Source organism: Phyllostomus hastatus, unplaced genomic scaffold (assembly GCF_019186645.2).
Source record: "Phyllostomus hastatus isolate PE091 unplaced genomic scaffold, TTU_PhHast_1.1 phas_contig_1048, whole genome shotgun sequence".
Classification (NCBI taxonomy): domain Eukaryota; kingdom Metazoa; phylum Chordata; class Mammalia; order Chiroptera; family Phyllostomidae; genus Phyllostomus; species Phyllostomus hastatus.
Window position 1 is genome coordinate 2,193,780 of NW_025333513.1, and position 20,856 is coordinate 2,214,635.

At 54.5% G+C, this 20,856-nt stretch overlaps 4 protein-coding genes across 9 annotated transcripts; 1 reads left to right on the forward strand and 3 right to left on the reverse strand.

Annotated features, from left to right (window-relative positions):
* Window positions 1–702: 702 nt before the first annotated feature.
* On the reverse strand, window positions 703–4,997 carry RING1 (ring finger protein 1). The gene is made up of 7 exons (XM_045835118.1): window positions 4,584–4,997; window positions 4,325–4,459; window positions 3,219–3,379; window positions 2,903–3,118; window positions 1,817–2,206; window positions 1,362–1,635; window positions 703–1,109 (listed from the first exon to the last, which is right to left on the reverse strand). Exons 2-7 carry the CDS (start codon window positions 4,400–4,402, stop codon window positions 1,008–1,010), a joined length of 1,221 nt encoding a protein of 406 aa, XP_045691074.1. The 5' UTR covers window positions 4,403–4,459; window positions 4,584–4,997; the 3' UTR covers window positions 703–1,007.
* A 1,401-nt stretch (window positions 4,998–6,398) lies between these two features.
* On the reverse strand, window positions 6,399–8,766 carry HSD17B8 (hydroxysteroid 17-beta dehydrogenase 8). The gene is made up of 9 exons (XM_045834515.1): window positions 8,394–8,766; window positions 8,096–8,301; window positions 7,881–7,997; window positions 7,669–7,761; window positions 7,492–7,577; window positions 7,304–7,379; window positions 7,043–7,085; window positions 6,778–6,852; window positions 6,399–6,585 (listed from the first exon to the last, which is right to left on the reverse strand). Exons 1-6 carry the CDS (start codon window positions 8,764–8,766, stop codon window positions 7,334–7,336), a joined length of 921 nt encoding a protein of 306 aa, XP_045690471.1. The 3' UTR covers window positions 6,399–6,585; window positions 6,778–6,852; window positions 7,043–7,085; window positions 7,304–7,333.
* On the reverse strand, window positions 8,766–12,631 carry SLC39A7 (solute carrier family 39 member 7). Its single transcript, XM_045834500.1, has 8 exons — window positions 12,480–12,631; window positions 11,770–12,172; window positions 11,513–11,681; window positions 11,300–11,353; window positions 11,007–11,165; window positions 10,718–10,858; window positions 10,310–10,506; window positions 8,766–9,639 (listed from the first exon to the last, which is right to left on the reverse strand). Exons 2-8 carry the CDS (start codon window positions 12,166–12,168, stop codon window positions 9,367–9,369), a joined length of 1,392 nt encoding a protein of 463 aa, XP_045690456.1. The 5' UTR covers window positions 12,169–12,172; window positions 12,480–12,631; the 3' UTR covers window positions 8,766–9,366.
* Window positions 12,632–12,763: 132 nt separating this feature from the next.
* RXRB (retinoid X receptor beta) lies at window positions 12,764–19,521 on the forward strand. 6 transcript variants are annotated; one of them, XM_045834445.1, is made up of 10 exons: window positions 12,775–13,159; window positions 13,880–14,127; window positions 14,634–14,790; window positions 15,122–15,301; window positions 16,617–16,789; window positions 17,179–17,308; window positions 17,487–17,619; window positions 17,723–17,826; window positions 18,129–18,234; window positions 18,370–19,521. In XM_045834445.1, exons 1-10 carry the CDS (start codon window positions 12,931–12,933, stop codon window positions 18,515–18,517), a joined length of 1,608 nt encoding a protein of 535 aa, XP_045690401.1. In that variant the 5' UTR covers window positions 12,775–12,930; the 3' UTR covers window positions 18,518–19,521. The 6 variants fall into 6 exon arrangements, with proteins under 6 accessions (XP_045690434.1, XP_045690401.1, XP_045690412.1 ...); XM_045834456.1 differs by having other exon boundaries at window positions 17,735–17,826; XM_045834465.1 differs by having other exon boundaries at window positions 18,129–18,253; window positions 18,370–18,509.
* Window positions 19,522–20,856: the final 1,335 nt, after the last annotated feature.

A 20,856-nucleotide genomic window follows, 5' to 3' on the forward strand; every position in this document is an offset into this window, starting at 1 on the left:
AGGGAGCATCAGTCCCTCCCGGGCAGGCGGTTGATTCCTCTTTCTGACTCGCTTCGCGCAGCCCCGCGCCCGAGTCCTCGGTCCTGCCCACCAAAATCAGATCGGTAGGAGCGATGGCTTCACTTGATACCCAACAGCTCTACTCCCAGCGCTGCCCGAACAGGCACCAAAGGACAGCCGGGGGTGGGGTGGGGAAAACTAGCTCCTTCGCCCGGGAATTATACACCCCGCCCACTCCTCTCCCAGCACGTCGAGCAGGGAGGTTCTTGCCTCCGCCCCCCACAGCCCTCCCTCTTTTCTTCCCAGCTATAGAAATTAGCTTCTTGCAGTCAGATTTATTCCCCTTGCAAACATCACGGCCCTGTTCCCCTGCCTTACTCCCTTTTAACCACTTTCCTTCATTCTTTTTAGTATTGAAACTTTTGGTTTCCGCCCGGGGGAATCAGGATTTAGCGGGCAAGTTTGGAACCTGACTTCACACACCCCTGGGCTGTTCCTCCTGTCTCTTCCAGCTTTCCTGATTGTTTCTCCCTACTTTTGTACTTATTTGCTGTTTTGGAGGTTCAGAAATATGGGAATTACTCACTTTGAATAAACTTTGACCTTTCTTCCCCATTTCCAAAGCTGATTTTACAAGATTTCTAGACCTCCCACCCTTTCCTTCTAGTACACCCCAGATAAAGAGACACACAAAACTGCAGGTTTCAAAGAGGAACAAAAGCAAATTTGTTGTTGGCAGAGGATGTGAAAGGAGGGTTATTCTGCTTACCCAACGTCTCATGTAGATGGGAGGTTTGGGGCAATAGAAAAGGCAGTGGATGGGGTACACGCCCTGCTCTGTACAATATAGAAGAATCTGATATACTTTGTAGAAAAGCCACATGTCCTCATTTGTGTCCTCTTGCTGGCTGGCCAGGCTGGGAGGGCACTGGGGGACAAAAGCTGGGTGGTGGACAGGACACAGGGATACCCCATGGTCTCCATCCTCCGACTGTCCCCTTGTGGGGTCACTTTGGATCCTTGGTGGGAGCATAGCAGAGTTCCAATGGCCGAGACACCTTCCAGAATTTCTCATTCACCAGCTCCAGGGTCAGAGAGCCATTTAGTGTCTACAGAGAGGGTGGGAGGAAGAAGCAGGTGAAGAGAAATAAAGTTGGAGAAGACAATAAAGGAAATGAATGAGAGGTGACCAAGGAAGGAGGCAAGAAAGAGGAATAAAAAGAGATGGGGCAAAGCAAGGGCACATGGAGTGATGGAGGAGAAAGGACAGAGAGGGAGATGCAGAGGAAGAGAGTGGGTCAGAAGTCAGGGTCATGGTTGTGTGTGGCACCCTGCCCCCCACTGCCCTCAAAGGCTCTCACCGTGAAAGCTCCACCCCCAGGGGCGATGTAGATGGTGTACTGCTTTTCACTGACACCCTCCAGACTGGGCAAGGCAGGCTCTTCCGGGCTGTCACCTCCTCCAGCACCCCCGCCCTCCCCGCTACCCCCATCAGGTCCCCCAGCATCAGAGGCGCCCCCTCCAGGCCCTCCTGGCTCCCCGGCCTCTTGCTGCTGCCTCCGCTCCAGGGCTATGCGCAGGGCCAGGTACTTGGAGAGATGGTCCACTGTGGCATTCCCAGTTGTCTTCACATACCTGGGGTAGGAAAGGGCACATTTAAGGTATGGGAAGCTTCAAATGCAAAAGGGAAGTAGGGGACTTTCCAAAAGGGCTTCTGGACTAGGGCTTCTTTCTTGGGTTAGGCAAAGCCAACTCATGATGAAAGTCTATGTGATCTTTGATTTCTCAGTGGTCTGGGGAAAGACAGCACTCTCACCTAGTCTGGCAGTATTCTCCCTTCTCCACGAGCAGTGGGTGGGGCCGGAACACGAGCTCAATTTCTCCACCTGGCTCGGGGGGACTAGGAGCCCCAGGAGGGCTTGGGGGGCCCAGGGTACCCCCTCCCAAGGTCCCTCCCCGGTCACCAGAGTCTTCAGAACCAGCACCCCCACCCACCCCACCAGTGCCTCCTCCCCCTGTCCCTACACTGCTCCCGCCTGCACCCCCTCCACGGGGTCGCTTGGGAGCAGGGCCTGGGGCAGAGTCAGGGGCAGAGTCTGAGCTCACATCCTCTCCATCCCCCTCTCCCTCCCCTGGTTCTCCTTCCCCTCCACTCATGGTGGTGGTCTGATCTGACCCAGGCATCGGCCGTCTCACACGCTGGGCCCTGTGGAAGCAAGTGGTTGAGGTTAGAAAGCATCAAGGATAAGGGGTTTAGGTTTTAAACTTAGGATTTAAGAGATCAGAGATATTTTAAGGATGACACCTAATATTTATTAACTACTAACTACGTATGTGCCAAGCACATTGCTAAGTGTTTTACATTAATCGCCTCCTATAATATAAGTCTTATGAGGCAGGTTATTATATCATCTCTCATGGCTAAGGAAACCGAGGCTTATAGAGGTTGAATAACTTGCTTGAGGCCACAGACCCTAGCCTTTCAAAGTGTAGTCCAAGACCAGCAGCCCAGGCTTATAGAATTTCAGGCCCAACTCCAAACCTAGAGAGTCAGAATTTCCATTTCTCAGAAGACCCTCAGGATACACATTAAAGATAGCAGTGCTGGCCTAGGGGGTGATTAATTCCCAGCAGTGTGACTCTGGAGCTTATACTCCAAATCACTCTACTGTTCTAATTTACAGAGAGTTAGAAGGTGAGCTATTTTCTTCTCAAAAATAGTAGTGCCATTTGCTAAGAAGGCATAATCTACATCCTTGACTTCCAGGTCTGACACTCAGGTCATAGTCAACTTTTAGGGTGCTAAGGCTTAGAAGATGGCAGGCAGCCAAGTCAGTACCAGGAATGTGACCCATGGATCTGTCCCACCAGCCCTGCCACCGCTTCTCTGCTGGCCCCGAACCTGTGCATGGCCTGCATGCGCAGCCCCTCCTCGATGCTGGAGCTCAGTGCCTGCTGGTTGTGCAGGCGGCTGAGACGGATGAGCACACGGTCCTGGTGGGCCTCATATTCCTCCCGGCTGGGATAGATTTTCGAGATCAGGGCATCAAAGTTAGGGTCTGGGCGTAAAGATCGTTTGGATACCAGCTTCTTGCGGCAGGTGGGGCACTCCTTGTTCCTGGGTGGGAGAGAAAAGGCCCTGAGCAGTCAGCAGCCAAGGCATTTGAGGCCTCAACTCTGAACCCTTTACCTCATTTCAAGTGTGTCCCTCCTATTACCCGCTCCGCAGGGCCGTGACAATGCAGTCAGAGCAGAATCGGTGGAGGCACTCCTTGGTGGTCATTGTATTCTTCAGCATGTCCAGGCAGATGGGACACATGAGTTCTGAGTGCAGTGACCGAGGGGAAACTGCAATCTCTGTGCCATCCATGATGGCTTCCTGGAAGCATCAGAGAGTAGAAAGGTGGGTGGGGGTGGGTTGGGGGAAAAGAGCTTTAGAAACAAGTGGCCCACCCTGGCCAGGCAGCTAATAGCTAAGTTGGTTAGAGTGCAGTCCGGATATGCCAAGGTTGCTGGTTAGATTCCTAGTCAGGAAACACACAAGAATCAACCAATTAATGCATAAATAAGTGGAACAATAAGTGAGTGTTTCTCTCTTTCCTCTCTCTCTAAAATCAATAAAGAAAAGAAGAAAGGAGTTATCCATGAAATGGAAACTTTCAGAAATACATCAAGATGGAAGAATCTGGGTACCCCGTGTTGGCCACTTGAGAAAGATGGGAATTCTGGGGTGAGGGAGCTACTGATTTGGAGGGAATAGAAAAAAGAAAGAATTAATGTCCCTTAATCAAGAGTTGGAGCTTCGCCCCAAGAGGATCTGAGGTTGAGAGAGACACCTGGGGTGGGGGTGGCACAGACTGGTGGTTTGGCGAAGACTTATTCAACAGAATTTCTTAAAGTGTGGCCCTGGTACTACTGCACCTATATCAGATTATGGGACCCCATCCCATTACTGTATCAGACTGCTGAGAAGGGGGGTGGTGGCAGGCTGGAAAGCTCCATTTTCAATAAACTCCCAAGGCGAGTCTTATAGGCATTGATCTGTGACACTGAACTGAAGAACAAGAGAAGGTGATTTCTGTTTACTACCTTTCAAAAGAAGGCAGTAATATTTGCTCTACTTCTTTGGCTGTTCTGAGGGTTAAATTAATGTGAAAGTGGTTTGAAAAGGTTAAGGTGATTCAAAGGTAGGACCAAGGGATTCTGTGAAATCGGGTGGGTTTCGTAGAAAAGGGCAAAAAATGGAAAAGAGGCTGTGAGAAGAGGTGTGAGGATTGAGTGGCTTGTGGAGAGGGAGTAAGCTGTGATGGGAGAGTGCTGTCACCTGCGGGGTTCGGTGGAGCTCATACAGGCTCAGTTCCCACGTTTTGCTGGCATTCTGGGCATTCGCCGGCGTCGTCATGGTGAGCTAGTACCGACCCCCTCCGGGGCTCCTCCGCGGAGGAGGAGAAGAGGTGGGCTGGGAAGAGGGGGAAGGGGGAAAGGGGAAGGGAAGGGACAGGGTTAGGGGACACCCCCCTCCCGCAGACCCCGCCCCTCCAGAGCCTTCCCCTCTGCTCCCTAGCTCCGGCGAGGCCCCTCACCAGGGTCCCGCAGTCGCTCAGCTACCGCTGCCGCAGCGCCGCGCCCGGGGTACCGACTCCGGGCCGAGTTCGCTCGGTCCACAGCCGCTGCTCAAACAGTAGCTCCTGCCGCCGCCGCTGCCGCCGCCGCCGCCGCCGCCGCCGCAAGACCCGGGAGCTGGGGCCCTACGTCACTTCCGCCTGCCCCTCCACTCCACTCCCCCCCCCGCCCCGCTGGCGGAGACGTCACCCCGCCACTCGCGGCGCGGGTGGGACGCGACGTGGACACTCGGGTTCCCCGGCCTTTGGAACGCACCCGCCCCCAGCCAGGAGCGGCGTCCCAGAGTCCCTCGCCACGTGGGGACCGCGGTCTCCGCCCCCGGCCCAGCACCGTCGTGCAGCCAACCTCCACCTTCGTTCCCTTCCCTCGGCCCCCGCCCGGTGCCTCTGGAGGGCGGGGCCTTGGAATCGCTGGGATCTCGGGAGGGGATGGATCGGTGGCGTTGCAAAAGGGCCACCTCCCCCACTCCGTGTCCCCTAGCGGCTCTAGGGAAAGGCTCTCTATCCCCACACACAACTTCTTCGTAACCTCAGCCCGGGATTCAGGGGGAAAAAGTTGCTAAGGATCCTCTGCCGCTTCTGTCCTCCAGTCCTGTGAATGCAACTTAAGTCCCGAAGTGCCCGGGATTCCCCTACCACCCTGGGGACTTGCTCTGCCCTCCTCTTGGCCTCTAGACCCTCCGACCTGCTCTCCCCTCGAGGTTTGGGGGCGGCGGCTCGGGACGTCCAGACTCAACTCTCGGCCGGAGCCAGAGACTCGAGAATTGCGTTTGGACAATCAGGAGCCGCGGCCCGGGGCGGGGGAGGGAGGCGCACGGGAGAAACGGGGTAACGGAGGCACCACGCGGAAGCAGGAACACGCACACAAGATGGAGCCCCTGTCGGGAAGGGGGTGTGCGCGTGTGGGTGGGGGGCACAAAGGGCCGAATGTCTGCAGTGGGAACCGGGCAGGACTTCGAAGTCAAGGAAGGGGACCGGGAGGCTAGAGGAAGAGGAAGGGGCAGAGCGACCCCCATTGAGGGCAGGGAATGAGAGAGATTCATGGGAAAAGAGACCGTGATAGGCGTCCCCGTCTCCTGCTGCCTGAGCTGGGGATCCCGGACCTGGGTTGCTGCGGCCAGGGGGTGGTCTGTGTCTGGGACAAGGAAGCAGTGGGTCCCCTCGCCCCCTCCCCCAGTTCCCCCCTACTTCCCTGTCCTCTCTCCTTCAGTCCGTGGCCAGTCCTTATGTGGGCTCCAGAGTCGATTAGCCAGACCCCCTCCCCTTCCTCCTCCTCCTTCCAGCCCCCTCCCTTCTACTCTCCAGCTCTTTTCATCGCTGGTCCATTCCCCTAATCCTGGCCCCCTCCTGTAATCCCCCCATCGGACCCCAGGCCGGCTGCAGCTATTGTAAGGTGGAAAGGGGAGGGGAAAACTCAGAGAAAGGAGAGGGGTGGGTGGGAGAGTGCCACCTGTTCCAAGACCCCCTCCTAGGGCCAGACTGGACACTGGGATGGGGCCATGAACAAATCACTCTTGGGGACCATAAGAACCCAGGGTATTGGGGGGAGGAAACTCAGGCTGCAGGACTAGTGGTAGGGGGTGGGGCAAAGACCCCTCCCTCCAAAAAGACCCAGAGTGTCAGGAATACACAGTAACACATACTCTTCTCACACCCGGCGGCAGGGGTTGCCCTGGGAGACAAGGCAGTGAAAGGGAACAATCCTTCGGGAGAGGGAAAGGAGGGGGAGGTGGGGAAGGGTCTGAGGGCTTGGACACAAGAACTGGAGGTGGCAGGGAAGAGGATTTGGAATTTATTAGGGTCACAAGCACCCCTGCCTCCCATATTCAGCATTCCTGAGCCATACATTGCCACCCTTTTTGTAGCCTGGGAACTCAGAGTTCTCATCAGCAGGAGGCCCGGCAGAGTGGTGGGGGAGTGAGCAGAGTCCAGGGTCCTTGAGGCAGTTACATGAAAAGACCTCCTGGGAGGGGCAGAAACATTTGGACAAATGCATAGGTGGAGACAAATGGGCCGGGGAGCACCCACCCTCTCCTGTCCCTGGCCTTTGAGAACTTCTGCCCTTCTTCAGTGGCTCCAGACTCCCCTCATATGCTTTCACATGTCATCTGGGTTCCACTTCTCTGCCCTCTCCCTGCCCAGGATGGCCTCATACCGGTGACTTCCACTGAGGCCCCGGTGATGTATCCACTGTCATCAGATGCCAAGAAGGCGACCACATCTGCCACATCTATGGGAATAATGAGGAGAGGGCAGAATCCTACTCACTCATAGACCCAAAGGAGCCCACCAATAACACCCCCACCTCCCAAAACATACACACCAACCATCCACCCCGGTGAGACCCTTTCAGATACCATAGACTTTGGCATCTGTTCATTCAGGATCCTCCCCAGGGCCTCCTCCTCCTCAGTGCTCACCTTCAGGGTTTCCCAGATGTCCCACTGGGATCATTGCAGTTATCTGTAACAAAACACTCATATGTGGCTGAAAGTTTCTTTTGTGGATTTTTTTGTAGATTGAATCTGTTACCCTTTTTCCTTCTGTCTTCAAACCTTGTGCACTTACTGATTACCTACTTCTTGCCAGGCACTGTGTCCAGCATTTACTTGCTCTCTCAAGCCCAGAGAAGCTGGGTCTCTAACGATTCTGCTCTCTGCCCTCCACCCATGGCCTCCTACCTTGTCCAGCACTTTCTGTGGCACTTTGTGTCATAGGTGTTGTAATGGAAGGACAGCGTTACAGCGGATCCCATATCTGTGGAAGGGAGAGTGGCTGCTGACTCCGGAGAAGACTGACCAGTGACCTCTCCCTCAGACCTCTGACATGCTGCAGCAAAGTCCCCTATACCGTCAGGTGTCTGACTAACCGTCCAAGCTCCTGAGCTACAGTCTGGGTCAGCCCAATCACTCCAGCCTTGGACACTGAGTAGTTTGTCTGTCCCATGTTCCCCACCTATAGGTGAGTTAGAGATTTGGGATGAATCAGGAGTCCAAAGGAGAGGCCCTCCTCTCTACACCCTGACCTCATCCCAACTCAACCTGACCTTCCCTATGATGCTACTGATGTTGATGATGGAGCCATGACAACCACTGGACACCAGGGCTTGGGCTGCTGCCTGAGTGACTAGAAAGATGCCCTGGGGGGAGGGGGGAGAAGAGTAACGAGGTAGAAAAAGAATCAGTTGTGGTGACAGTCATCCTCCAACTCCCTTCCCAGGCTAAAGGTGCCAGAAGTCACAGGTTCAGAGGTCGCCACCTTGAGGTTAACAGCTATGACTTTGTCCCAGTCATCCTCAGACATGTGAAGTCGAAACTCATCCCTGGTAATGCCCGCACAGGACACGACGACAGATGGTGGGCGAGTAAAGCAGGCCTATGGAAGAGGGAGGTTACACACCAAAAAAACACGAACAGCTAGGGGCAGTGGAGGCAGTGGAGCGCTTTAAAGGGAATGAGGTTGCTCGCGTTCACCTGCACTTGTTCCAGCAGGTGCCTGGCGGACCCGGCCTCAGACACGTCTGTCTGGAAGGCAGCGTGGGCCCTCTTCTCGCTCCCTGGCCCGCCCAGCAGCTGCACCGTCTCCCGTGCCGCTGCCCCGTCCAGGTCGCAAGCAGCCACTGCAGCCCCCTCTTGGGCCAGGCGCACACTGACTGCTCGGCGGATGCCGCTACCCGCACCTGTGACAGGAAAGAACACGAAGGGGTGGGGTATGGGGAGAAATGAGCAGGGGTCAGAGGTTAACAAGACGCAAAGTTAGTAAAACTTGTACCAGCGGCCAGAAGTCCCAGCGGCTGCACAGGCCAAGGGCACACCCCTGACAGCATTCTGGTACCCGACCCCTCCCTGAAAGTACACCCCCTCAACCTGTGACCAGGGCTACTGCAGAGCGGAGCCGGAGCTGAGTCGCCATGGCTGGCTGTGGATGAACGGGTAATCCAGCACAGAGCCAATCCAGGCACAGTGGGGGCGTGGCGATAGCAAAGCCAGGCCAATTGCAACCCCGTCAACGTAACATACCCAAGGCCTCCAGCTCCAGCCGACCTCCCACCGCGGAGGTGTGGCCACACACCAACACTCGGGGCCCTTAAGAATGGCAAGATTGAGGGGCCCTCATCCCCCCACAAAAAAGACAAAGGCTGCATTTGGGGTTGGAAGACTCGAGGACTTTATTTCCGGTCGCCACCCCATTCCCTCGATTCAAACAGCGATATAAAAATTAGAAACAAAATAAAAATCAGGCCATGAGATTAGTAACTAAAGCTCCCTGCCCGCCCCGGCAGAATCACTTCCAAATCAGGACACACGATTGATTGATGTTTAATAGATGTTTATCCCGAAAAGCCCCTCCCCTGGTTTGGGGCTCTGATCTTCCCTGGAGGGGAGGAAGAAGGAGGACCTTGGAGAGATCTGTGTGGCAGCTGGGAATAGGTGGGGTAGGAGACTTGGGGTAGGCGGCCATCACTGGTCTCTTCCAGCTTTCTACATGGACCCATTTAGCCCCCCAAATTCAACAACATGGTCAGCACGTGCCCAACACAATGGTCCCTCTGGCCGCTCATCCTCATCCCTACAGGCCCCATAAAACTGCCAAACCTTGTTGCCCTCATGCCAAAATCAGCACTTCCCCAGGATACAACTTTCTTCAGCAGATGCTTCTGGCCAGGGCCCCCCAACCTCCACAGACCCCTGACACAGACAGCTTACAGATTTGGGGCTGGGGTGGGGGCAGTTAGTCCCACCTCTCACTCCAGGTGGGCAATCAGCACCATCATGACAACTCCCCCCAGCAGCCCCAGCACCTCCAGAAGTGACTGCAATGGTGATGCCTCCCTCAGCAGCTCAGGCAACACAGACACGGTGGCTATGTAGATAAAGCCACCTGCAGTGAATGGCAGAATCCAGCCAGGACCTGAACCACCTGCAACTTCACTGCCCACTGCCCCTCCTTCAGTTAGGAGGGCACAGGCTGTGCCTGCGAGGGCCCCTATTGACGTCAGTAGTTGTAGACGCATCGCCTGGTGGGTAGAAAAGAGAGACACTCATCAATATCTAAAGTTTACAAGTGGCTTAGATGTGGCTAGTAGGGTATAGGTATATATGGTGGGATGTGTGTTTTTGGAAACAAAAGAATATGGCAAAAAAGGGCAGGGATCTAGAATAAACACTTTCTGAAAAACCTTAGATATCAAAAAGGTTCTTTTCAGCCCTGGCTGGGTGGCTCAATTGATTGGAGCATTGTCCTATACACCAAAGGTTTGCAGGTTTGATTCCCAGTCAGGGCACATCCAAGGTTGTGGGTTTGATCCCTGGTCAGAGCATGTACGGGAGCATGCAACCAATCAATATTTCTTTCTCACATCCATGTTTCTCTCTCTCTCTCTCTAAATATCTTTGGCTGAGGGTTTAAAATAAGAAAAAAGGTTCTTTCCACAGACCTTCTGATTCAGTAATCCAGGATAGGGAATGTGGTATGAAAGACCCCCATAAACCATTGAGATGCTCTATGGCCAACAGTTCAAGAAATAACTACAGGAAAAGGAAAGAGAATTCTCCAACATTTCTAGGCTTATTGTTAATAACAGTATGATTTGTTTGGCACTAAGGAGAAGCAGTCTTGGGTTTGGGGTGGCTGAGCAGAGGGTAAAGGGTCTGAAGCAATCACATTTAGTGCACATCATCACCAACCTGCTTTTTGCTGCAACCAGACTGGACTAAGATGGCAAAGTCCCCGACTTCATGGGGCACTTCATGTAGCAGGACAGTCATTGTGGTCAGGATCCCTAATCCCCAACCCCCTCGAAATGAAGCACCAATGGCCAGACCATCTGTGAAGTTGTGTGTCAGGTCAGCAGCCAGATTCAGGTACCCTGATACACGCAGATCTTATACAGGAGAAAAGGAAGACAAAACAATTAGATGCTCCGTCATCCCCATCCTGGCCCTGCTCAGCCATTATCACATTCCCCACACAGAAACCACATCACGCCCAGCCCCTCAGTGCTTTCCAGACACCTGCCATTACCCACTGCACATATTCCACGTGATTCATGATGATGCCCCTTGCCCAAGCTTCTTACCAACCCTGGACCTCACCTGAACCTGTTTTTTCCTCCTTAGAATTCTGCGGTCTCACTGGCCCATCCTTGGGCGCTGTGCTGCCTCCTCTCCGCTTCCTCAATCCCCCTACTTCCTTTTCTTCTTCTTCTGAGTTCTGTTTCTCCTTTGAAGAATGCTCTGAGAGAAGAAAAGGGTTGGTAAAGGTGGGGGACAGAGACCTCCTGGTATGTCCTCAGAAGGGAAGTCCCTTCCTAACAGGGGCCATAGGATGAAGGGATTCTGAGGCAAGCAAGGTGGCTTTCAGGAAAGTTGTTCCTGGACTTACCCTGTGTTCCATGTCCATGACTTCCGTGTGTGTGACCACGTCCATGACTGTGACTGTGTCCATGTTCTCCTTTAACATGTCTCACAAATTTCTCCACCACAAGAAAGGCGACAATTCCACTAAGGACCCATAGTCCCACAGACAGAATGGGGCCCTGGCCTGGGAAAGGAGGCAATGAGACAATAAGGGAGATAGGGATTTCAGACTCCTCCTCCTCAAGTATAGGAGAAGAACTGGGAGGGGTGGACCTTCCCCAGCACCCCAATCCCTGTCTCCATCCACCCCTTCCTCACCACTGTGGGAGTGTCCATGTCCCCGCTGCTCCTGAAGGTGGTGAGAATGAGGTTCTGGAAGAAGGGGGAAAAAGGCAAGATGAGAGAATGAATACCCGACCCCAGGGATATGAATTTGCAGAAATATTGGAAAGTCAGGGATCACAAAGGAGAAAGAACCCCTTTGCCCAAAGAATATGTTAAGATTTGAGGTAGAGACCTGAGATTACTTACCCAAGGCATGAGGGATGAGGTGCAGGAAGGCATCTCCCAGGAGTCCACCGGAAGCAAAACTGAGCAAGATCTGGAGCACAGAGCGGTGCCGTGGAGAGTTCGACTCCACGGGGATAAGGAAGAGGATGAGAAACGGAGCTGCGGAGATCAGCACTGTGGCGCCTAGTGCCTGGTGAGGGAAGGTCACGGGTCAGGTATACTGGGTTTCCTAACAATCCAGAACCAGTCCCTCTCTCCCCTATCTCCTTGGGACTCACATACGCCCAGAGAGTGACAGTGTCCAGGTCCTGCTTGATGCCTGGAGCCTCCCCATAGCTTCCATGGCTGTGCTCATGGTCATGTCCATGTTCTCTGTGGTAGAGGCTCTCATGGGAGTGGCTATGGCTATGATCATGGTTCAAATCCTCATGTGAATGTCCGTGGCCGTGACCGTGGGTATGCCCATGCCAGATGCTCTCATGAGTGTGGCCATGGACGTGGGCGTGGCTGTGTCCATGGTGAAAATCCTCATGTGAGTGGCTTTGGCCATGGAAATCCTCGTGCAGGTCCTCATGCAAGTCACCATGACCCCTGTGTCCGGCCACTAGCAGCCCCAAGGCCGCCCAGGTCAGCAGTCCCACGGCCACCCAGAGGGGGGGCCCCAGGCCTCTGGCCATCACGCTGACAAGAAGGACAGAGACAGTGACTCCACTTGATCCTCAACTCTGTACCTATGCAGGGTCCGCTTTACTCCGCTCGCGCCCTCCATCCACTTCTATAAGCCGCTTTCCCATTCCATTCTGCCCCCACCCGCATTGTTCCCAGGACTCGTTCTTTTTATTCTGAACCTCCTTCCGATGTAGGGCCCCCGGGACACCACTCTAAGCTTTGAGCAACCACTTTATGGACTCTCTGGGCCCTAGTCTGTACGACAAGGTGGGGGGAAAAAACCTGGAAAGGACGGTAGGGGGAAGCGAGAAATTCTTACCGGCTCCAGGATCCTCTCCTTTCCCTGTTTCCTCGGACGTGGCAGTCCTAGCTCCCGCGAGAACAGAAAGTTCCGTTCTACCTCGGTCCCAATGCCTTTACCAATGTGGCGGCACTCCGGTAGCGGCGAAGCCAACCTGCCCTGGCGCGCATGCGTGAGGAGGTTATTTGAGGGGAGGGTGAGTGAGGCCAGCTAACAGGCCGGAGGAGACCGCTTCCTCCGTTTTAATCTCTACGAGGGGGAGGGAACTAGCTCAGAGACTTCCCGTCTATACCAAGATGGCTGCTACATAGGTGCTGTTGTTTTGGTGCAGAGCAGATCGAAGCGCTTAATTTGATCCGGTTCAGACCAGAGTCTTTTTCTTTGGGGTTTCTTCGTGCTCAGCTAGCCCCTCAATCAACCCCTGGGAATCTTTGGTACCTCTTGATATCTTTACACTCAGCCAAGAATCATGTCTTGGGCTGCTCGCCCGCCCTTCCTCCCCCAGCGGCATGCCGCAGGGCAGTGTGGGCCGGTGGGGGTGCGAAAAGAAATGCATTGTGGGGTCGCGTCCCGGTGGCGGCGGCGACGGCCCTGGCTCGATCCCGCAGCGGCGGCGGCAGCCGGAGAACAGCAAACCCCGGAGCCGGAGTCGGAGCTGGGGGAGACTGGACGGGACGGGATGGGCGACTGCGGGCGGGGTGAGTGTCCTAGCGAACCGACTTGTTAGGCAGTGACCGAGTTAGGTGCAACCTCTCCCCCCTCCCTTAGAGCTCTTCCCTGGCGCTCCCGCCCCCTTGTTTGTAAACACGTGTCCCCTGCCTCTGGAGGGCCTTAGCGCCCTGCCCCCGGGGCGGGGCGGTGTGTTTGTGTGTTTGGCTGGGGGGAGCTTCCGCGCTATAGCCCTGGCTGCTTCATGGCCTACACACCGCCCCTCCCTGGCATGGGTGAGGAATCCCCGAGTTGGAGGGCTCCGGACGTTTGAATACAGGACCTCCGTCCTAGAAGGGGTTTCGTCCGCTTATCTCTATTTCTTGCACGCCTGGGCTGTAAGCTGGGAATGGAGGATTTCCACGTGTTGCCCCACCCACACAAGTCTGGCTTGGGCCTCTGGCTTGCAGTGACCAGATACATTGCTTGGAGTTCTTTCTTACCTGAGTTATCCTCCTTTTCTTTGTGAACCCTCCTCCTTGTCGCCACAATTAGGAGTTACACTGTTGTGTGACAACAGGGTGTCTCAACTTGGGGATGGGGGTGAGTTCAGGGAATGGGGGTGAGAGGGGTAGGGGTGGATGTAGGGGATGGGTCAGGGAGTAGTAGAGGATGTGAACAAGTCTTCAGGTGCATGATCAAAGACTCATTTTCCTTTTTTTGTCTCTCCTGTCTGTGTGTCTTTGTGCCTCTGTGTACCCCTCCCTCAGACTCCCGAAGCCCAGACAGTTCCTCCCAAAATCCCCTTCCCCAAGGTGCCCCTCCCCATTCTCCTCCTGGGCCACCTCTACCATCTTCAGCAACCCAGTCTCTTGGAGGCTCTGGGGCTCCACCCCCACCCCCAATGCCTCCACCCCCACTGGGCTCCCCCTTCCCAGTCATCAGTTCTTCCATGGGGTCCCCTGGTCTGCCCCCTCCAGCTCCCCCAGGATTTTCCGGGCCTGTCAGCAGTCCTCAGGTGAGAGGTCGTGATCCACATTCTACCTTTCCACATTCATTTCCTTGTTTTCCTTGTGACCCCAGATTCTTGTGTGAACTTCCCCATGATCCACTGACCTCCAGACCTCTAACTCTGGCAGGCCCATGGTCCCTGTGAGACCCTGTGTCCTTCCCGAGGTGAAATTGCAATGCATGCTTCCTACCCAACCCTATAAAGGAGCCCTAATATCCTGAATGTCCCTTTCATCTATCAGTGATTTTCTGCCCCTTTGGTCCCATCTGCCCTTCTGAGATACATGCCTTTCAGGGTGACTGTGTTGCACAGTTTCAGGGGACATTGTATGTCTAATCTCGGGGTTGTGCTCTAGGGTTGGCCCTTCACATGGATGCAGTGTAATAATGTCCTTTGAGATAGACGTTCAGTGCAGGGCCCTGCCTAGGTGTTAGGGCATGATTTCCATCACCTTTGAGAGATTCTCTTTCCCAGTGAGTCTCCCCATGACTTCCCTATTTCCCCTATCCCAGATTAACTCAACAGTGTCGCTCCCTGGGGGTGGGTCTGGCACCCCTGAAGATGTGAAGCCACCAGTCTTAGGGGTCCGGGGCCTGCACTGTCCACCTCCACCAGGTGGCCCTGGAGCTGGCAAACGACTGTGTGCAATCTGTGGGGACCGAAGCTCAGGTATGGGGCTCAGAGGACCACCAGAAAGGAAGAAAGAGAGAGAGCCTGCCATTTATCATCCCCCATGGGATTCCCAGGGCCTCATGGGGTTTCTTTGGAGCAAGTGAGCAGGGGGAGGCCCAATGAGAGCTAAAGAACCTGAAGCTGAGGTTTGGGGCGGGGGTGGTCAGAGGGAAGAGTGGGACTGGACTGCCTCTCGTGCCCTCATTCTCCAGCTCTGTATTTGGCAAATGCAGAGTAGACTCAAGTTTGCTGAATGCAGGTTGGCAAAAGACTTAATGGTGAGGGATTTACCTGCAGCCTTGTTATTGCTGTTTTCCTCCACCTATAGGCAAACACTATGGGGTTTACAGTTGCGAGGGTTGCAAAGGCTTCTTCAAGCGTACCATTCGTAAGGACCTGACCTACTCATGCCGGGACAACAAGGACTGCACGGTGGACAAGCGCCAGCGGAACCGTTGTCAGTATTGCCGCTATCAGAAGTGCTTGGCCACTGGCATGAAGAGGGAAGGTAAGGTCCTGTCCTACCCAGGCTTCCCGGTCTACCCTGTGGGAGAGGGGTGGGGAGGAAGACAGATTTCAGGAAACCTCTAACCTCTCTGGAAGGCTGGACTGGTTTCTCTGTCCTCCAGAGGGCGTTATTTGATTTCTCTCCCGTCCTCATCAGCTCTTCTCCCTGATACCTTGATCTGGTCCCTTGAGTTTTCTTCTTAATGGTTCTGCCTCTGGCCTGCACCTGTGACCCCTGCCTAGTTTGGTGTGAGGGTAGGATAACTTTCCTTACCCATGATGGGCTTCTCTCTGTCCCCTTTCTAACCTGAGTAGCTCTTCCTCTCTTTGACACAGTGTTCCCTCTCTTATCTCTGTCTCCCTATTACTGTGGTCTCTCCTTCAACTCTGGCATTCTACTCTCTTAAGCTATAGACTATACTGAAGACCTCAGGGCTGCCTTCCCTCTTCTTTACCTTATTTTCTTCAGTCTGCTTCTAGAATTCTGAGAGAGATACTTTAGAGGATATTTTGATCAAATTCTTCATTTTAGAGATGAGCACGAGGCCTAGTGTTCCAAGATCATGCAATAAAAGAGTGGCAGAGCTGGGATCAGAACTCACATCTCTGAAGACTCAGGGCAGTGCTCCTTATACTGCCTCTCTGTTGAGTCAGAAGAGCTCAAGATTTGCAGTCAGGCACACTTGTATTCAGATATGTGACTTACCATGTATTGTGTGAACTTGGGCAAGCTATTTGACTTCTCCAAGCCCGAAATTCTTCATCTTTAAAAATGTAGACAAGGCCCCAGCTGGGTAGCTCAGTTGGTTGTCTCCTACACCAGAAGGCTGGGGGTTTGATTCCTAGTCAGGGCATGTACCTAGGTTGCAGGTTCAGTCCCTGGTTGGGGTGGGTATGGGGGGCAGCCAGTTGATGTTTCTCTCTCACATTGATGTTTCTCTGTCTCTGACTCTCTAAAATTAATAGACATATTTAAAAAAATAAAATGAGGACCAGGGCCCACAAGGTTGTTGTAATAGAGTGAATGTTAAAATGTGTTTGACACATTCCTTAGTATGTAATAGGCCCTCAGTTTAAATGTTACCTTTTCTCTAATTCCTTTACACTCTGCTTCCCTTTTTTTTCTTGGTTTATGTGACCTTTATAACCCCTGCTTCTAGACTGCCCCCAGTCCATCGTAATTTGTAGTGACTTCCCCACTTCCTATAAATATCTCCTAAGGGCCATAAGACCCTGGTAAGGCCCTAAGGACATTTCAGAACCTCATCATGGCTGGCTGCTGACTTTCCACTTTTTCTTCCTCCCTCCCCCCACAGCGGTACAGGAGGAGCGTCAGCGGGGGAAGGACAAGGACGGGGATGGGGAGGGGGCTGGGGGAGCCCCTGAGGAGATGCCTGTGGACAGGATCCTGGAGGCAGAGCTTGCTGTGGAGCAGAAGAGTGACCAGGGCGTTGAGGGTCCTGGGGGAACTGGGGGTAGCAGCAGCAGCGTGAGTGATGGGGTCAATCCACTCTTCTTCGTGATGGGGGGTGGGAGCCTAGGTCTGTTCTGTCTCCCCCTCCCCTCCCCTCACAACCCTCCTAACACTATCTGGGACTGGAGGTGCTGCCAAACAAGGTCTCTTAAGTACCTGAGGTGGGCGTGATAGTATCCTCCATCCCCACCTCCAAAATAACCCAGTGGCTGGCAGAACCATAGGCAAGTCCCAAATAAATGTTTTCACGAATTCCAGAAGAAAAGCCTATTTTGTAGGGATTGGTTTAGATGGGGCTTGAAGAAATACTATGTTGTAGAAGGGGGTGCCAAAAGTCTCTTACAAGGGGGGACTCCCAGTATACTTCCAAACCTCCCATAACTCTTGCCCCCCATCCCCTGCAGCCAAATGACCCTGTGACTAACATCTGTCAGGCAGCTGACAAACAGCTATTTACGCTTGTTGAGTGGGCGAAGAGGATCCCGCACTTTTCCTCCTTACCACTGGATGACCAGGTCATATTGCTACGGGCAGGTCAGTGATCTTGTATCCCTTTGACCCCTCTTTGACATGACCATCAGTGAACCTGGTGCACACTTAACTACTCAGGGAGCGAAGCTCACTGACATCACCACCTCTTCTCTTTCACTGGTGTGCTTTGAATCCCATGGCCTGATCTCTGGCTCCTGACCCTTGCTGCGCCCCCACCCAGGCTGGAACGAACTCCTTATTGCCTCCTTCTCCCATCGATCCATTGATGTCCGAGATGGCATCCTCCTTGCCACAGGTCTTCACGTGCACCGCAACTCAGCCCATTCTGCAGGCGTGGGAGCCATCTTCGATCGGTCAGTGGCCCTCCACTGGGCTGGCCTATAAGTAGAGGGGGTGGGGCTATAGGCTGGTCCGTGTCCAAGGCTGGCTGAGCTGTGACCTTTGAGTGACCTGCAGGTCCCTCTCCAGGGTGCTGACAGAACTAGTGTCCAAAATGCGTGACATGAGGATGGACAAGACAGAGCTTGGCTGCCTGAGGGCAATCATTCTCTTCAATCCAGGTAAGAGGATGTCATCCCATCTTTCAAGAAGAGGCAACCTTGGAGCCTTCTCTTTGGAGACTTTTAAGTTAGCCAGCTATCCCCTCAGCCTGGATATCTCCTAGTTGACCCAAGAACAACCCACATCCACTGCTGCATTCCCCTTGTGACCCCATCCCATATCCCATGTGCCCTGCTTCCCTTGCTAGGCATCTGGAGAAGGGCAATTAGATGGAGCCTGAAAGGGATATGTGGGCCGCGTCTCCCCATTTGTCTTGATTTGATTTTGCTGCTTTCCTCCTCTGTCTTCCCTGCTGTTCCAGATGCCAAGGGCCTCTCCAACCCCAGTGAGGTGGAGGTCCTCCGGGAGAAGGTATACGCATCCTTGGAGACCTACTGCAAACAGAAGTATCCTGAGCAGCAGGGACGGTGAGAAAGAGCTGTGGGGGTGAGAAATTGTGGGGACCGAGGCTCCCACAGGGGTGGAGGTTAGTGGGCTGCGAGAGTGTGTTCAGGGCCCATGTGATTCCAGTTCTCACTTCGCTTCTCTCACCCTCTCCTCAGGTTTGCCAAGCTGCTGCTACGTCTTCCTGCCCTCAGGTCCATTGGCCTTAAGTGTCTAGAGCATCTGTTTTTCTTCAAGCTCATTGGTGACACCCCCATTGACACCTTCCTCATGGAGATGCTCGAGGCGCCCCACCAGCTGGCCTGAGCCCAGACACAAATGTGGTGCTGCCCACACTTGAGGAGTACACGTCCAAAGGGACTCCAAGCCTCGGGGAAGGGTGGGGAGGAGCCATGTTTTTAGAGTCCTGGTGGAGTGAGACTGTAGGGCAGAACTGAGACCTCCAAGGGTCCATCAGTGCTCTAAGGGGACCCCAGATCCTTATGAGGGCTGGACCTCTCCCGTCAGTGGCCTTGAGTCTCTGAATTTGTCTGGGTTTGCCATAATTTGGGGTGAATTCTCACCCCCTGCCTGGAATAATCTTCCCCCAGCACAAGCACTGGCCTGGCTCCCAGGACTTCGCATCCTTCTTGTCTTGCCTCGCTTAGTTCCCCATCTGGATATGCAGTGCCCCCAGAAATGGATATTTGGGGGGCAGGCCCCTCCAAACTGATGGACATGGGAGTAGGGCTCTGACAGGCCTTCCTCTAACCAAGCCTGGCAGATGGGGGCTACTCTGGAAGAGCAAGGGGGCCCTGTCACTGTCTCCTGTCCGGAGTCACCTCTTACACTTCATTTCCCTCTGAAGCCAGACTGAAAAACAAGGTGGTGGCGTGGTGGTTAAGGGGCGGGTGGAGATGCAGGAATCCATCTGCTATTTTTAATTTCCTCTGAGGATAGAGACTTACAGTTAGACTCAAAGAAGTACTGTATTTTCCCAGGTTGACTAAGAAATGCCAGTGGTGGAGGTGGTATTTGGGAAAGGCAGGGCCTCAAGATGGTATGTCCCTGGGGCTCTCGAAGCACTGGCCTTCCGGACCCCCTCCTCCCATCTCTTCCTGTCTAACTTGGGGAAGGGGCCTGGGCTGTTATGGAAGGGCGCTCCCCCAGCCCTGGGTGCACACGATGTAGGCTGGGGACACAGGACACAGAATTTAGGGGAAATGGCTAGCCTACAGAGATGGGGTGCTGGGGCTGCATGACTTTTGCCCTGCAGTTTTTCTCTGGGTTTCTTTACTTCTTTCACACATAAAATTGCTTTTCAAATTGGAGTCTCTGTTTTCTGGACTGAGGTGACTGTTGGGGGTAGACAACTGGTTGGGTGTGTTTGGGGGCGGTATCCGGTTGGTGGGGACCTCTGGACTGCTCCCTTGATGCCGACACTGCGGCTGAGGTGCCTTGGGGCTGAGGGGCAGCCGCAGGGTGGGGGGGGGGGGGGACACAAGGCACGCTTTGTCGGGGAGAGGGACGAGGGGGTGCCAGACTGGGGGCGGAGCGGCAGATTCTCAAAGGCGCCTTGTTCGCTAGCGCCCTCCTAGCGACAGCGGGCTGCGGCGCCTCGCGTCGCCAGCATCTCACCGACCGGCCGCTGAGGGCTCCGGCCAGACCCGGCGTCGTGCCCATTCCTGGGGCTCACTTGGGTACTGGGCGCTGCTGCAGCCTTCTCAGCAGTTGCCCACCTGGAGGTGGCCTCTTGTCCTTGAGTGACCTCTTTTCCCCAGACTCTTCCAACTAGCGTAGACTGTCCCCGCGTCTCTCCACTAGGTCCGTTTTCACCTGGGTTCCGGGACTTCTTTACCTCATCCCCCCATTTTCACCTCTTGAGACATGATTAACCTGTTTTTCCAGTCTCTGTGCCCCACACAGGCTCTCTCCACCTCTCTGTCCTTCCTGCCCTCCACCCCCATCCCCTGCAGTCTTTGCCTTCCAGCCCCAGGTCTCCAGCCACTATCTATAGCCCTGTCTATAAATACCCCTGCCCCGGCTGCTCTGTAATTATATGGGGCAGGGCAGGGGAAGTAATTGTGGAGATGTGTTGGGGGGGTGGTAGCGACCCCCAGGCCCGCCTCTCCCCTCCCACTGTACTCTTAAGTCCCGCCCAGGACTCTGCTGAAAGGGGGCTGTGGGCCCCCAAGGGGGAGGGAACCGAGGGGAGGGGGCTGTGACTGGACGTCTGGGTCCTAGAAAAGGAAGGGGCTGGGGAAGAGATTGGGGTTCCTGAAAAGAGAATCTTCTGGTCTAGGCCATTGAGTTCTTGCAAGGCGCAGGGCAGAACAGTCAGAGGATCAGCGAGGGAGCATTCCTGTGCGCTCCCCCGCCCCAGGTGGAGACCGAGGTGGGGCGGGGGTTCTTGGCGGTTGTGGGCGGGCTGCTGGAGTCTTGGGGGCGGGGTGGGGGCTCTGGGCCACAGGGGTGGCCGAGGACACACACAGGAGACAGGAGCTGCAGCCACTGAGGAGGGAGCAGTGCCTGGAGGCTGTCAGCGCCTTGCTGCATGGAGCTGGGCTGCTGAGGGCAGTTGCCACCCAAGAGCCTCTGACCTCCCTGGGACCCACTCGTCCAAGGCTCACAGTCCCATTGTTCTCTCCTGTCAGCCTGGGACGTTC